Genomic DNA, 15,389 nt, shown 5'->3' on the forward strand with positions numbered 1-15,389 from the left:
GCCGGCAATCGCGTGTGCACGCGTGCGCAACAAAGCAAGTCCCGTCTGCGCGCGTGCGCTAACCGACCGGCGTCGTGTGCGCACCTGCGCCGGGCGGCCTGCCGGCTGCCCCCCCCCGTGTGCGCGCTTGCGCAGTGCGTCCCGCCGGTGCACATCAGCTCAGCATCATTGCAATCTCAGCGCCACCTCCTTTGGCGTTTAGTTTTTTCTTTTCCGTTTGCGCAATAAAGATTGCAACGGAATCAAGCCAAGGGTGTATCAATAAGATGAATTTACCCGGTGCATTTTGCATTGTTCCGTTACTGTGCCATCCTGCAAAGCCGCGCTCGCGCCGTCCTGAGCCAGGGGCAGGAGTCACACATACCCGGGGGCCTCGCGGCTCTCACAGTCGCCTCCACCCTGCCTGAGTACTTTTACTTCACATGTTTGTCTTCCCAACGACACTATAGTTTCCTCAGATTTATCATCCGTGACGGGTGGTTGGGAAAGTGTTGGGTTGGTGTGTGGGTGTGGGGTCAGGCGCGACGTGGCGCGGCGGCGGGGTCCTGCCTGGCGGCGGCGATGGCGGCGGTGGTGGCGGCGGGCGGTTGGCGGCTGCAGCTGCTGCTGCTCCGGCGGTGGCGATGGCGGCCGCACAGCAGGTGTTGAGCCCGTCCCCTGGCCCGGCACATTCCCACCGCGTCCCGGGGCCGGTCTGGTCGCGTCCGGACGGACGGACTCACCTTCATGTCCCGGTGTTGGGCCCCAGCCCCGCTCTCACCCTCTCTGTAACCTCCATGACATGTCCCGGCCGGGGTTGGCAGCTGAAACCTCCTCAAATGTATTCCCTCTATGCCTGTCCGCTCCAAATCCCGGTGTTGGGCCCCAGCACCGCCCCCTCCCCTCGTCCCCGGGGCTGACAGCTCATGTCTGGCAGCTGAAACCTCCTGAGAAGTATCCCCCTCCCTCCTCCTGCCTGTCCTCTCCATGACCATGTCTTGGTATTCGAACCCAGCACCGCACCCCCACTTGTCCCCGGCTCATGTCCCTGACAGCTCATGTCTGGCAGCTGAAACCTCCCGAGAAACATTCTCCTTGTGTCTGTCGTCTTGGTGTTGGGCCCCAGCCCTGCACTCTCCTTTGTCACCTTCCCTTGTTCCCAGGGCTGACAGTTCATGTTGGTAGCTGAAACCTGAAAAAATATTTCCCCTATGCCTGTTCCGGCCTCTGTCACTGGAGAGAGGCTGGTCAGCCTGGAAACCATCGTTTTCCCTCCAGTTTGCTCCCTGGTGGGCGGCTGGTCCAAGATGTACCCGCCCCTACAGAGTGTTCAATTGTGGGGTTTGTTTGTAAACCCTCTGTGCACTCACTATTTTGAGAATGTAGCACATGTGATGGGAATTGCTGTGTATTCTAGACAGTTGGGGAACTCAGCGAAACAAACAAACAGTTGGGGAACTCAGCGAAACACAAAGTGATGGAGTAACTCAGTGGGTCAGACAGTATCTGTGGAGGGAATGGAAAGGTGACGTTCCCAGTCGGGACCTTTCTTCAAAGAACTCAGCTGGTCAAATGTGTCCTGATGCAGGGTCTTGACCCAATATAGCCACCATTCCATTGATCCCACAGATGTTTCTTGACTTGCTGAATTCCTCCAGCAGTTTTGTGCTTTTTGTTGATTAAAAAATAGTGTATCCGATCTTGCCAACATCGTCTGGATTTCAAACAATCACTACAACCAGTGTCCTAATGATTCAGTCCCCTTCTTTAGAAGATTCAGATCTGTAACATTTCCACAGATGCTGTCTTGCCTTTGAGTTCTCCCAGCATTTTCTATTTTTCCTATTAATGATCAACACCCAATTATTATCTCTAACTTTCAGTTGTATAAAGCCAATATTATGGTGTGTGTTTGCCACATTGTTGATAGAAATTGAGTTCATTGGTTACTTGCTTTGGTTACTTGCTTTGCTTATTCTGGCTGATTGTGCACAGACTTGGATATGAAAGAAGCAACAGGCCAAATGTATATGTAGATATAACTGTAGGAAAATTAAATAACCCAAAGGTTCTGGAGGTTGGGTATTTTTGTGTATGCCTCCTTTTTGAGATAAAAGTCCAAGGCTTGCTGCATTGCTTGACTAAATTTGCTTTTGATTATTAGAGCTGGCTTTGAGTCACAAGCATCCTTCCTGACCTTGAGTCCTTTTAAATGTATATATTTAGAGGGAATTTTTTTTAAAAGCCGTCGTCTTCTTTTTTTTAACTTATTCCTTAATTTTTTTCTCATTTGTGACAATGAAGAATCAAGTTTGCAAAAAAAACAATGTCTTCTAGGAAAGGAGACCCACCATTCTTGCCAGGACTTTAAGTGACTTGAGACCCTCTGGAATGGCCCACCAAGCCACTCGTTGTATAATAATTAGAGATTCATTACAAATGTTATGCCCAATCATGCCCATCCCATTGAACAAATCTAAATGGCCTTTGTTTACGATACAATAGAAATTTATTTGTTCCCAGGAGGGAAATTGATCTGCCAACAGTCATAAAACACAAAATACATGAAACATGAAATTAAAATGAAGAGTGGAGAGGATTGGGGATGTGCAAAGATTTGGGGGGGGGGTGTCAGTCTTGGTCTCAGTCCACCCCACGACTGAAGGGGAGGAGTTGTACAGTTTAATAGCCACAGGGAAGAAGGATCTCCTGTGGTGTTCTGTCCTGCATCTTGGTGGAACCAGTCTGTTGCTGAAGGTGCTCCTCAGGTTGACCAGTGTGTCATGGTGAGCTGTATTGTCCAGGATGTTTTTGGGAGATGAGAGTGTTGCTGATAAAAGCGACAGTTTATGCACATACAATGCAATGCATCTTGTATCTTTGTTTTTAGAAAGCCGTGCACATTCTCACAGCAGGTCTTTTAATTATGGCCTTACAATTATTTGCTTCAATTTCTAGCCTATCTAACTGGGAAAAAACATAATCTGATAAATGTTATTTGTTTAATAAAATCACAAGATTCTTATCATTCTTCCCTTTTACTGCCCTTCCTCCCCAGTCCCCCCTTCCCCTCTGATTCTCTCTCATCTCCACAATATATTTTAATACCTGAGCTCTTGTGTAAAAGTCTGCCAAAGCTGCTTGGAGGCATAGTATTGTGACATAATAGTTCTAACATGAAAGTTAAATTCATAAAGTGACATAAACAACCTCATTCTATTTGTTTTAAATCTTAGCGTAACCATCAGAAGTAATCCAAGACATGTTCATTCTGCTTTGAGTTCAACTTCAAGAATGATAGAGGGACCGATGTTTCTCATTCCAGCAGGACCTGAGTTTGTCAGTGGTATGTTTGTTGTACAATCTTTGAATTACTTTTTGACAGGGGCAAGAAAGGAGATAATGGTTTATTCTTGATATAATGCTGCAAATCTTGATTGAACCGTGCTTGAATCTACTTTATATGCAAAGGTATATTGATAGGTTATGCTGGTTTAAATTTCAGCCCTAGACAACAACAGTAGCTTGTGTTCTTTTAGTTTATGAGAATTGCCAATGAATACACAAACAAAATGTCAATGTCTTTTGGCTTCTCTCAATTCCTTTTCTGGTGAACTTTTTGAACCTTTCCTATCAATGTTTACATTTTAATTTCAGGTATTTCCATTAAAGTTCTCAGCTTGTTCTTATTTGTGTTTTTATACATTAAGAAGACTCCCTTGTGTTAAATTAGATTGGTTAAAATAGAAATCCAAATCCCATAACAAACTGAAAATACGGAAACATTCATAAAAATGCAGGCAATGTTCTTATCTAGGGCCATCAGCATTACATGCCTTAAAAGTGGAAGGAAGTCCGCTGTGTGCTTGAAATCTGTTGCATTTCATTGAAGGGTCTCTTGACCTCGGCTGCTTTCAGTATGGAGTTTGCATGTTCTCCCAGTGACTGTGAGTTTCGTCCATTTTTACCCACATCTCAAAGATGTGGAGGTCTGTAGGTCAATTAGCCTCTGTAAATTGCCCCTTGTGCGTACGGATGCGAAAGTGGGGTAACAAGAAGTATGTGAACGGATAATTGATGGTTGGCACGGTCTCAGTGGGCTAAAGGGCCTGGTTCCATGCAGTAACAGTAAATTAATCGAACTGTTTAAGCCACGGCTGGAATTTTGTAGCTATTTCTGTGTGTTGAAACCTCAGGTAACATAGTTTGTCCTGCATGTTGCAAATAGGACATATCTGGGTATTCTTCCACATTGTTGGGAAGCTGCCAATGCCATGACTGTGCTGGAACAGCTGAAATAGAGCCACAAACAATTTTGGAGAGCAGATCTTCAGAAGTACAGCCAGGATATTGTACTTGGGTAGCTTACATTGGATATCAAGGCCTTTAGGTGGTCGAAGAGGAAATTTACTAGCACAACACCAGTGATGCCTATGTAGAGAGGTGATAAAAGCTGGGATGGAATGCCAGAAGTTTGATGGAGGTGGTATCAGTTGAGTAAAGGAGAGATGACATCTGATGACAGTGGAGACATTGAGATACAGAGTTAAAGAACTAGATGTGAAAATGTATTTATGAAGTGAGTTGCCACACTCTGGAATGCACTTCATAAGACCATGGAGGAAACATTCCCAGTAATAAGTTTTTGCAATATGGAAATGGGTAACTTCCAGAGGAAGACCATTTTCTATGACTATTGGGAAAAGACAGAGGAGCAAGAGCAACTGAATAACATTCAGAGAGCCGGCAAAGACATGAAGAATGGTCTCCTGTTGTATATTTTTCTAATAATTCTATAGAGAGCAGGTTTTCTTGGAGATCAGTAGTAAATCCTTGCAGCACTGTAAGAGTGGAGAGCCAGTTGAACAGTACATTATGAAGGGGTATTGATTGAGAATGATCAACCATGATCACATTGAATGGCGGTGCTGGCTCGAAGGGCCGAATGACCTACTCCTACACCTATTGTCTATTGTATGGTATAAATAAATAACATGAAATATCAATAAGATATGCCAGAAATGTGCACTTAGACGAAGGGATTAAAAGTACCATTAGCAAATTTGCAGATGATACTAAGTTGGGGGGTAGTGTGAATTGTGAGGAAGATGCAATAACGCTGCAGGGTGACTTGGACAGGTTGTGTGAGTGGGCGGATACATGGCAGATGCAGTTTAATGTAGGTAAGTGTGAGGTTATTCACTTTGGAAGTAAGAATAGAAAGGCAGATTATTATCTGAATGGTGTCAAGTTAGGAGGAGGGGGAGTTCAACGAGATCTGGGTGTCCTAGTGCATCAGTCAATGAAAGGAAGCATGCAGGTTCAGCAGGCAGTGAAGAAAGCCAATGGAATGTTGGCCTTCGTAACAAAAGGAGTTGAGTATAGGAGCAAAGAGGTCCTTCTACAGTTGTACCGGGCCCTGGTGAGACCGCACCTGGAGTACTGTGTGCAGTTTTGGTCTCCAAATTTGAGGAAGGATATTCTTGCTATGGAGGGCGTGCAGCGTAGGTTCACTAGGTTAATTCCCGGAATGGCGGGACTGTCGTATGTTGAAAGGCTGGAGCGATTGGGCTTGTATACACTGGAATTTAGAAGGATGAGGGGGGATCTTATTGAAACATATAAGATAATTAGGGGATTGGACACATTAGAGGCAGATAACATGTTCCCAATGTTGGGGGAGTCCAGAACAAGGGGCCACAGTTTGAGAATAAGGGGTAGGCCATTTAGAACGGAGATGAGGAAGAACTTTTTCAGTCAGAGGGTGGTGAAGGTGTGGAATTCTCTGCCTCAGAAGGCAGTGGAGGCCAGTTCGTTGGATGCTTTCAAGAGAGAGCTGGATAGAGCTCTTAAGGATAGCGGAGTGAGGGGGTATGGGGAGAAGGCAGGAACGGGGTACTGATTGAGAGTGATCAGCCATGATCGCATTGAATGGCGGTGCTGGCTCGAAGGGCTGAATGGCCTACTCCTGCACCTATTGTCTATTGTCTATTGTCTATTGTCTATTGCTTTCTCTGCAATACGTTGATGTGAATTTCCTGATAGAAAAGAAGAAAAAAAAGAGGTTTTCTGCTGGTGTAATTGGGTTCAGAATGGTCCTATTTGAGATTGCCAGTTATCACTAAACCTGAAGTTGATAAATAATTATCGCTGAATGTGGTTAAGAGGGATGCATGTATCTCATCAAGATAAATGGCCAAAGGCTTAAATTGTTGCTGACATATTTGCAGAACTGTTATTAGCATTGATAGAACAGCGCTGAATGTCAGTGATCTATGTTACCATTGAGAGGGGAGCAGTTGCATTCTATTGTGAGAATTTGATATTATCTTCAGAAAGTACAATTTTCATCACTATTTGCAAATTTAGTGCAATCCCTTTTAAGAAAATGGAAGAATTATGAAGGCATTTGTTGAGAGAGATTAAAACACTGGAGCTACATAAATTGCTTTATCTGTTAAAATAGGAGATCGTATTACTCTAAATCATGTACTGTTTGCAATAAACATTCCAATGCAGCACCGCCAATCCTATGTAGGCAATTTGTAAAAATACAAAAACTTGAAATGTCCAAGTTGTGATTTCATCAGTAGATTTTTCCAGTGCATATCTCCTCCCAGAAAATGCACCTTGTGCCTGTACATTTAGTTCTCAAGAATGAAAGCATGGCTGATTGATTGTTTTAAGAAATGATGAAAAGAAAAAACTGAAAACAGGAGATTTTTTTCTGTTTCAATGAGTTGTGCTTTCTATGTTCTGTGTGTGTTTTTCCACGTGTGCATTATTTGATAAATAATTTGGCCTGGATATAGCAGCCTAAAACTATGATATTCTCCTTTATTGCCAATTTTCTGGTCAATCTTTCTTATCCCTTGGCCATAGTTCCCTTCAGAAATCATGAACGAGTCTCTGTCTATTGGGAATTTTTAGCTTTAAATTTAAACTACCTTCTCTGGCAGCTCATTCCATATTCCAACCATCCTCTGTGTGAAAAGGTTTCCACTCCGGTTCCTATTAAACCTTTCCCTTCCCATCCTAAATCTATGTCCTCTGGATCTTGATTCCCTTACTCTGGATAAAAGGCTCTGTGCATTTCCTATTTCTGTTCCTCTCATGATTTTATACATCTTGATGGGATCACTGCTCATCCTCCTATGCTCCAAGTTCTCGCCTGCCCAACCTCTCCCTTTGCTCAGGCCATCAAGTCCTGGCAACATCCTCGTGCATCTTCTCTGGACTCTTTCCAGCGTATAGTGGAGCCCTCGGGTCCTGCAGTCCTTTTATCTCACAGTGGCCCCGTGAACCCAGGAATATTTTATTACACAGTGGACATGGGTCATCATGCTCACTTTAAATGTACCAGGACCTGAAGATTTCACAAACCATGCAAACACATTGGATCCCCAGTTCCCATACTTCCTTTATAATCATTGGATTTTTAATTAAAATTGGAGTAATAAGATGAGGTATGTAGGAACAAGGAAATTGGATATTTTTAGTTCCTGTGTTGATTAAGTAAAAGTGGTTAATATTCTGACAGAAAACACATCAGAAACAAATTTCGAGACCTCTGAGAGGAGCTGCTAAATCTACCGAATGCTATTTATTAGAATTATAGGCATTCCCCGGGTTACGAAAGCAATCATTCCAGAGATCTGTTTGCGACCTAAAATTTTGTTAAATCGGAAATGACTGACAATTGTGTAGGATAGTGTAAGAAAATAACTGCAAATGCTGGTACAAATCGAAGGTATTTATTTCACAAAATGCTGGAGTAACTCAGCAGTTCAGGCAACATCTCAGGAGAGAAGGAATGGGTGACGTTTCGGGTTGAGACCCTTCTTCAGACTGATGTCAGGGGGGCAGGACAAAGGAAGGATATAGGTGGAGACAGGAAGATAGAGGGTGAACTGGGAAGGGGGGGGAGGGAAGAGATTGTGTAGGATAGGATCACAGACACAGCTGTGATGGGAGAGAGCAGGCAGGAGAAGCTTCAGCGGCTTCACTGTCTCAGTTAGCCAGTGAGACTGCTCAGTGCTTCCAGCTTAGCGTGCTTGACTCAGCCCCAACTATTGTGGCTCATTCATATGTATGGGTGTCATTAAGTCAGGCACTCTTAACCTGTGAAGTGTTAACCATCTAAGGATTTTCCGGTATCATTGACACTTTAACTTGTGTACATTATACATATGCATATCTTTGATCTTTACAGGATGTCCAGGATTGGGTTTATTGTTTTTTTCTATTTAATCTATTTAGACATTTATACTTCCCTCAATGAGGGTTGATGATGGTTAGTGCTAGTCAAGAAGTGGCCAGAGAGAACCTTATCAGAGGGTGAGGGTGGACGGAGTGCTGGGAAAGATATTTGAGTAGATGGGGGCAGTAAGGTTCCAACCAAATGTTCTCATTTCACTGTCGAACATGATCCTTTTGTGCTGCTGTTTCCATTTGCTACCTTGTACCATTAGATCATACATCTTGCCAAGTGCTTTCTGAATGGATTACATGCTTAGCTGTGCATATTTCCTGTCACCTGTCCTTCCTGAAGCCTCTACTGAGTGCCTTCAGCTCTACAGCCACATCGCCCAGAGGGTTGATTGATCATCTGCTTCACTTGGCCAGTTTTGTTCATGTAGAAAAAAGAGATCCTTAATTACAAATTGGTAACAATCATCTTAAGATTGTTCTGTATTTGTAAAATAATGTAGAGATTATTTTTTTGTTGCTCTGCCATTTTAAAAATAACACTGCTAAATTTCCTAAAAAGCTGCAGATCTGTCTTTAATATTTTGTGTTCCAGACTGTTACTTTTGCTTCTTTTTTTTAAACATTTTCAAACATGATGTATGACTGCAGCACAAGATATGAGCCATTTAGGTATAGATATGATGAAGTAAATAATTGAATACATTAAATCCTACATAATATCCACGGTTAAAATGTAGCCTGAAATAAAAATTTCGATTGAGGTGTATATTAAGTAGACTCCCTTATTATGGGCACTTAAACATGCAACTTTTGTTGAAAACCTCATTTATCTTTGTAAAGATCAAGCCTTAATGAAAACTTCCAAAGAGAGTTAAAATACTGGTGAGGTTTATTGACGGTCTGTCATGGGATCTGACATCCACGTTAGTCAGCACACTGCCTTTTCTATTGAGCTGTCATATGCATGTTACCATATTGGTCCAAGTGGCAGCAAAATGCCAGCAGATATTTAAAAGAACATTATTTTTCATTTATATGTTCATTAGTTGGCATTTACCCTTTGAAAGCATGAATGATGCCCTTGGTTGAGATTCAGTGAAAGCCTCAGTGTAACACTCAAGTGTGTTAGATTTAATTGATTTTGACTGATTTTATTGTTCCACTGTACCGTGGCAATCCTGTGTCTGTACGAGATGATATCCTGACTAATCATCAACATGCTCTCTTCTTATTACTTTTTCAGCGGTGTGTGTTATTTCTGTCAATGTGTTAAGGGACTTGTCTCTCCTAAAGCAACTTATCATACATCACAGAAGTGTTCGTTGATGAAGTAAATCTCTTTTCAGTACAAGGCTGTCAATTTGCATCAGAGAGGCTGCAGATCTTAAATACAACTTAATTCTTTTACCAATTTGATAGTTGTGCACATGAAAGTGCCATATTTAGAGTTAGTTTAGCTAAATAATGCACGCAATGTTGCAAAATAGAATGTTTCATTGTACAAAATCTTTAATTTAAATTGATATGTTTAATAATTGGAACTGCAAATTTTTCATTTAATTTTTGCAGCTTTAGTTTTTTTAAATGTATATATATATATATATATATATATATATATATATATATATATGTATATATATATATATATATCTTGTGAATGTTCTGCAATTTTTGTTCTCCAAGCAGTTCAATTAAATTTCTGTTTTGTGCCTATTAATCTGCAGGTACAGTTCCAACCACTAGATGGGAGGCAATGTTCGTCTAGTCAATGCATTACATTTCTATGCAATGCTGACTACTCTCACCTGTACTGATAATACCTTAATAGTGTTTCAGTAGGTTTGTCTTATTAGTGGAATATTGCAATGAATGTATTTTCAAAACGTATTGCGTATTTAATAGGGTAGTCTTTACCTTTTTAAGTACATCTTCTTGAATATTGCAGACACCAGAGACTATATATGCTAGATTGTTGGTAGTTTTTGTTCAATGTTATTAGGGGTGAGGATCAAAAGATTTGGTTAAAATACAGGCAAACAAATTGACATTAAAAAAAATTGCTTGCACGAGTAGGAGACTATGTGCATCTGTTTGTACTAAGATAATTTAATTTTCATATAAGTAGCGTGCTTGGCTACTTTTAAGTAAGTACTTTTAATTCTTTACAATGTCACATGGGTGAGCTCCCAGAATATTCTATTAAATATTCTAATCTATCATTTTAGAAGGAAAGAGTGCATTAGGCACGATAGCAGAGTTATTGCTTGGTCTTGCAGTCCCACAAAGTATCTTAACATAACCTTTTTCCTGTCATACTAGCAGCAGGCAAAACCAAAGTGGAATGTGAACTGTTTTTTTTCATTTGTTTGGTACCTAAAGAAAGACACATTTTGATTGAATGAATTGACTGAATTAACAGATGAGTGTTCAGGGAGAAAATGCTGAGTGACCTTGAGGATCGAACAATCTGGGGCAAGGTGAAAATACATGATGTTCTTAAAACTATCTGTTGGTGCCCCACAATAAGTCATATTTTCATTTATATGGAGCCTTGTTAACTTGCAATACCACTAAATTACTTTTCAGCTGCGTAGAAAGTGGGCGGCATGGTGGCGCAGCTGGTAGAGCTGCTGCCTCATAGCACCAGAGATCTAGATTCAGTGCTGACCTCAGGTGCTGTCTGTGTGTGGAGTTTGTATGTTCTCCCTGTGACCGCTTGTGTTTCCTCCGGGTGCTCCAGTCTCCACCCCACATCCCAAAGACCAGTGGGTTTGTAGATTAATCAGTCTCCGTAAATTGCCCTTAGTGTGTAGGGAGTGGATTAGAAAGTGGGATAACTTAGAACTGTGTGAACGGGTGATCGATGGTCGGTGTGGACTCTTTGTCAGAGGACCTCTGTCCCGCCCACTCCCCTGACATCAGTCTGAAGAAAGGTCTCGACCCGAAATGTCACCCATTCCTTTTCTCCAGAGATGCTGCTTGTCCTGCTGAGTTACTCCAGCATTTTGTGTCTACTCACTTTAAACCAGCTTCTGCAGTTCTTTCCTACATGGTGTGTCAAAGGGCCTGTTTCGATTCTGTATCTCTAAACTAGACTGGTATATATATTTGGGGTGAATTTTACAGCAAATGCCTGTAGCTCCCCACAACATTACCAGCATTTGCTCATGTACACCCATGAGTGCAGGACTCCTGAACGTACTGGCACGAGTGCACTGGCAATTGCTTGACTCCACTGTGAGACCACAGAATGCAGTTTTGCAAAGTTACAGCACGTAGTGGAAAATCCACCCAAAAAAATGCATCAATTTAAAGTTGGTGCTGGGAGTTTAATCGAGTGGAATTGTTGCATGGAATTAAGATAAATAACTTAGTTTATTTAATTGTTTGAATTCATTTGTAATTTTGTCATTTCCTTTTTTTTTAGTTTAGTTTGATTAATCTTCAATAGCTTTGAATGTTTCTGAATGTCAGAAATATTGGGAATTTGACAGCTTCGACAGCCAGCTAAAATGGGGCACGATTTGGTTGCCTGTCAAAGTTTTTTATCAACAACCTCATTGGTAATGCTTGTCCCACATGGCTGGATCTTCGAGCAAATTACTATATGCAAACCGTGTGCAAACCTGCTGCTGAGTTTTACACTGAGTTCTCAGTGCGAAAAAGTTCATGTGGTTTTTTTTCTCCCTTTTACATATTGCATATTCAGGGCACATAGTAATGTTGTTGTTCTATCAGTTACTATGCTGATCTGATATAGAATATAAACCTGAAACCAAAAGTAACAGAGTAAGTAAGTTTTCATTTTGGATTTTTGTGAATCGAGTAGGTGATGCAACAACATGTTGTCCCTCAGTTCGAAATTGTGATAGAAATTATATAATTGAGAGTTGGGTGCATCATTTTGCGACATTAGTAATGTTACCAACTTTACAGATCCTTTCAATATTATGTTTTGAGTCCTGAAAAGGCACACAAACACTTGGAATTTGCATGAGAATGCATTGTCCAAAAAAAAAGTAGGATTGGGCATATGACCTCCACCGCTCTATTCAGTGAATACCATTCAGTAAGATTGTGGCTAATATTGCACTTCGTCCACCTTGCCACTGTGGCTACATCTTGTGAGTTCCTTGAAATCCAAAAATCTATTGATATCACCTCTGAATATTTTCCATCTCTGAGCATCTCTAAACATTGTCCAAATTTTGGGTACCATTGGCTACACCAGTGTCATTAATATCCAAGATATAGATCAAGAACAAAATAAAGACACCTTATCTTGACTGCCAACCTTTTCTCAGCAGTGGATCTGATTGGGGCCCCAAGGTTTGTTGGGCAGAGCGACAAAATGCTAGATTCCATGCATGTTATCAAAAGGTAATTTGGATATGAACATATAAATTAGAAGGAATAAACCACTGTTCTTTAAGCCTGCTCCACCAGTTATTAACATTGTAGCTGACCTAATTATAACCTTATTTATTCACAAAATGCTGGAGTAACTCAGCGGGTCAGGCAGCATCTCAGGAGAGAAGGAATGGGTGACGTTTCAGGTCGAGACCCTTCTTCAGACTGATGTCAGGGGGGCAGGACACTGAAAGTTGTGTCTGCCTGTTCATGTCCCACCGAACTTATTTACACCTATCTCGACTCCATCCTATCCCCCCTGGTCAAATCCCTCCCCACCTACGTCCAAGACACCTCACATGCTCTCCGTCTCCTCGATAACTTCCGGTTTCCAGGCCCCCACTCCCTCATCTTTACCATGGATGTCCAGTCACTCTACACTTCCTTCCCCCACAAGGATGGTCTTGAAGCCCTCCGTTTCTTCCTCGACCGTAGAACCAGCCAATCCTCATCTACTAACACTCTCCTCCGCCTAGCAGAGCTGGTTCTTACCCTTAACAACTTCTCCTTTGACTCCTCCCACTTCCTCCAAACCAGAGGCGTAGCTATGGGCACTCGCATGGGCCCTTGCTATGCCTGACTCTTTGTCGGGTACGTCGAACAATCCCTGTTCCGGACGTACACTGGCCCCATCCCCGAACTCTATCTCCGCTACATCGACGACTGCATTGGTGCTACCTTTTGTACCCATGCAGAACTCACTGACTTCATACACTTCACTACCAATTTCCATCCTGCTCTTAAATATTCTTGGACTATCTCCGACATCTCCATACCGTTTCTGGACCTCACCATCTCCATCACAGGAGACAGATTAGTGACTGACATCTACTATAAGCCCACTGACTTGCACAGCTATCTGGACTACACTTCTTCCCACCCTGTCTCCTGCAAAAAGTCTATCCCCCCACTCCCAATTCTTCCGTCTGCGCTCGGGATGAGGTGTTTCACACTAGGGCATCAGAGATGTCCTCGTTCTTCAGGAAACGGGGCTTCCCCTCTTCCATTATAGATGAGGCTCTCACTAGGGCCTCTTCTATATCCCGCAGCTCTGCTCTTGCTCCCCCTCCCCCATTCGTTACAAGGACAGAATCCTCCTCGTTCTCACCTTCCACCCCATCAGCCAGCGTATCCAACAAATCATCCTCCAACATTTCCGTCACCTACAACGGGACCCCACCACTGGCCATATCTTCCCATCCCCTCCCCTTTCTGCGTTCCGCAGAGACCGTTCCCTCCGTAACTCCCTGGTCCACTCATCCCTTCCTACCCAAACCACCCCATCCCTGGGCACTTTCCCCTGCAACCGCAGGAGATGCAACACCTGTCCCTTTACCTCCTCCCTCAACTCCATCCAAGGACCCAAACAGTCTTTCCAGGTGAAACAGAGGTTCACCTGCACCTCCTCCAACCTCATCTATTGTGTCCGCTGCTCTAGATGTCAACTTCTTTACATCGGCGAAACCAAACGCAGGCTCGGCGATTGTTTCGCTCAACACCTTCGCTCAGTCCGCCTTAACCAACCCGATCTCCCGGTGGCTGAGCACTTCAACTCCCCCTCCCACTCCCAGTCTGATCTTTCTGTCATGGGCCTCCTCCAGTGCCATAGTGAGGCCCACCAAAAATTGGAGGAACAGCACCTCATATTTCGCATGGGCAGCTTGCAGCCCAGCGGTATGAACATTGACTTCTCCAACTTTAGATAGTTCCTCTGCCCCTCTCTTCCCCTCCCCCTTCCCAGTTCTCCCTCTATCTTCCTGTCTCCACCTATATCCTTCCTTTGTCCCACCCCCCTGACATCAGTCTGAAGAAGGGTCTCGACCTGAAACGTCACCCATTCCTTCTCTCCTGAGATGCTGCCTGACCTGCTGAGTTACTCCAGCATTTTGTGAATAAATACCTTCGATTTGTACCAGGACCTGCAGTTATATTCCTACACTAATTATAACCTTAACTCTGCATTGCAGTCTTCTTGAGATAATCGCTTACCCCCTTGCTTAACATGAATCATTAGCTCACAAATATCCAAAGGCTCAGCTTCTACCACCCTTTCAGGGACAGATTTCCAAAAAAATAATGACCATCTGAGAGAGCATAGTTTGCTCATCTCCATCTTAAATGGGCAACCTTTTTTCAAAAAGTGACTCCTAATTTTGTATTTTCCCACAGGAGAAAATATTCTCCGTATCCATCCTGTTGCGACCCCTCAGTTTCATTCACGCCCCCCCTTACTCTTCCAAACTCTGGTGGATACAAACCTAGCCTGTCCAATCTTTTCTCATTAGGGAAACCACCCATTGCACATATTAGAAAAGTAAAGCTTCTCTGATTCTTTCCAATTTGGGAACATCCTTGAATAAGGAAAACAATATTATGCACAGGTCTCATCAGTGCCCTACAGAATCAAACATAACCTTACTACTTAGAATGTTGAAGTTCTTCTTTTGATTTTGAGGAAAGAAATTAAGACCTGCCTGTTCCCAAATTAGAAATAGATTTTTCATAAGGTTTGAGCAAATCAAGATTTTAATTTTAGTATTCATTTACAGAATATTGAAGAGGCTAGAATTTATTGCCCAACACTAATTGGCCTTATGGTGGCGTTTGTGAGTTGCCTCTTAAATCATTGCTGAATGTCATTGAGTAGGAAGATTTAGTGTTTATATACCTGGTGAGAGGAAGGAACATTATATTTAAAATTCTGGAAAGTACATGACTTGAAAGTCAAATGCAGATGGGAGTATTTTGATACACGTCTTGTCCCTAGTTTTATTTACATACGTTGTGAA

The 15,389-nt window shown here is 42.5% G+C and overlaps 1 protein-coding gene and 1 pseudogene across 2 annotated transcripts in view; one reads left to right on the forward strand and one right to left on the reverse strand.

The window, feature by feature from the left end:
• Window positions 1-362, reverse strand: part of LOC144610116 (progestin and adipoQ receptor family member 3-like) — a 37,500-nt pseudogene extending 37,138 nt beyond the window's left edge. The window contains exon 1 of the transcript XR_013549396.1: window positions 277-362. The product of XR_013549396.1 is annotated as a progestin and adipoQ receptor family member 3-like (transcript). The remainder of the gene's footprint in view (window positions 1-276) is intronic.
• Window positions 363-561: 199 nt separating this feature from the next.
• Window positions 562-15,389, forward strand: part of LOC144610118 (NFU1 iron-sulfur cluster scaffold homolog, mitochondrial-like) — a 31,313-nt gene continuing 16,485 nt past the window's right edge. The window contains exons 1-2 of the mRNA XM_078428693.1: window positions 562-641; window positions 3,216-3,325. Of these exons, the coding sequence (XP_078284819.1) occupies window positions 562-641; window positions 3,216-3,325 (190 nt within the window). The remainder of the gene's footprint in view (window positions 642-3,215; window positions 3,326-15,389) is intronic.

The sequence above is a fragment of the Rhinoraja longicauda genome, chromosome 35 (assembly GCF_053455715.1).
Source record: "Rhinoraja longicauda isolate Sanriku21f chromosome 35, sRhiLon1.1, whole genome shotgun sequence".
In the NCBI taxonomy this organism is placed as follows: Eukaryota; Metazoa; Chordata; class Chondrichthyes; order Rajiformes; family Arhynchobatidae; genus Rhinoraja; species Rhinoraja longicauda.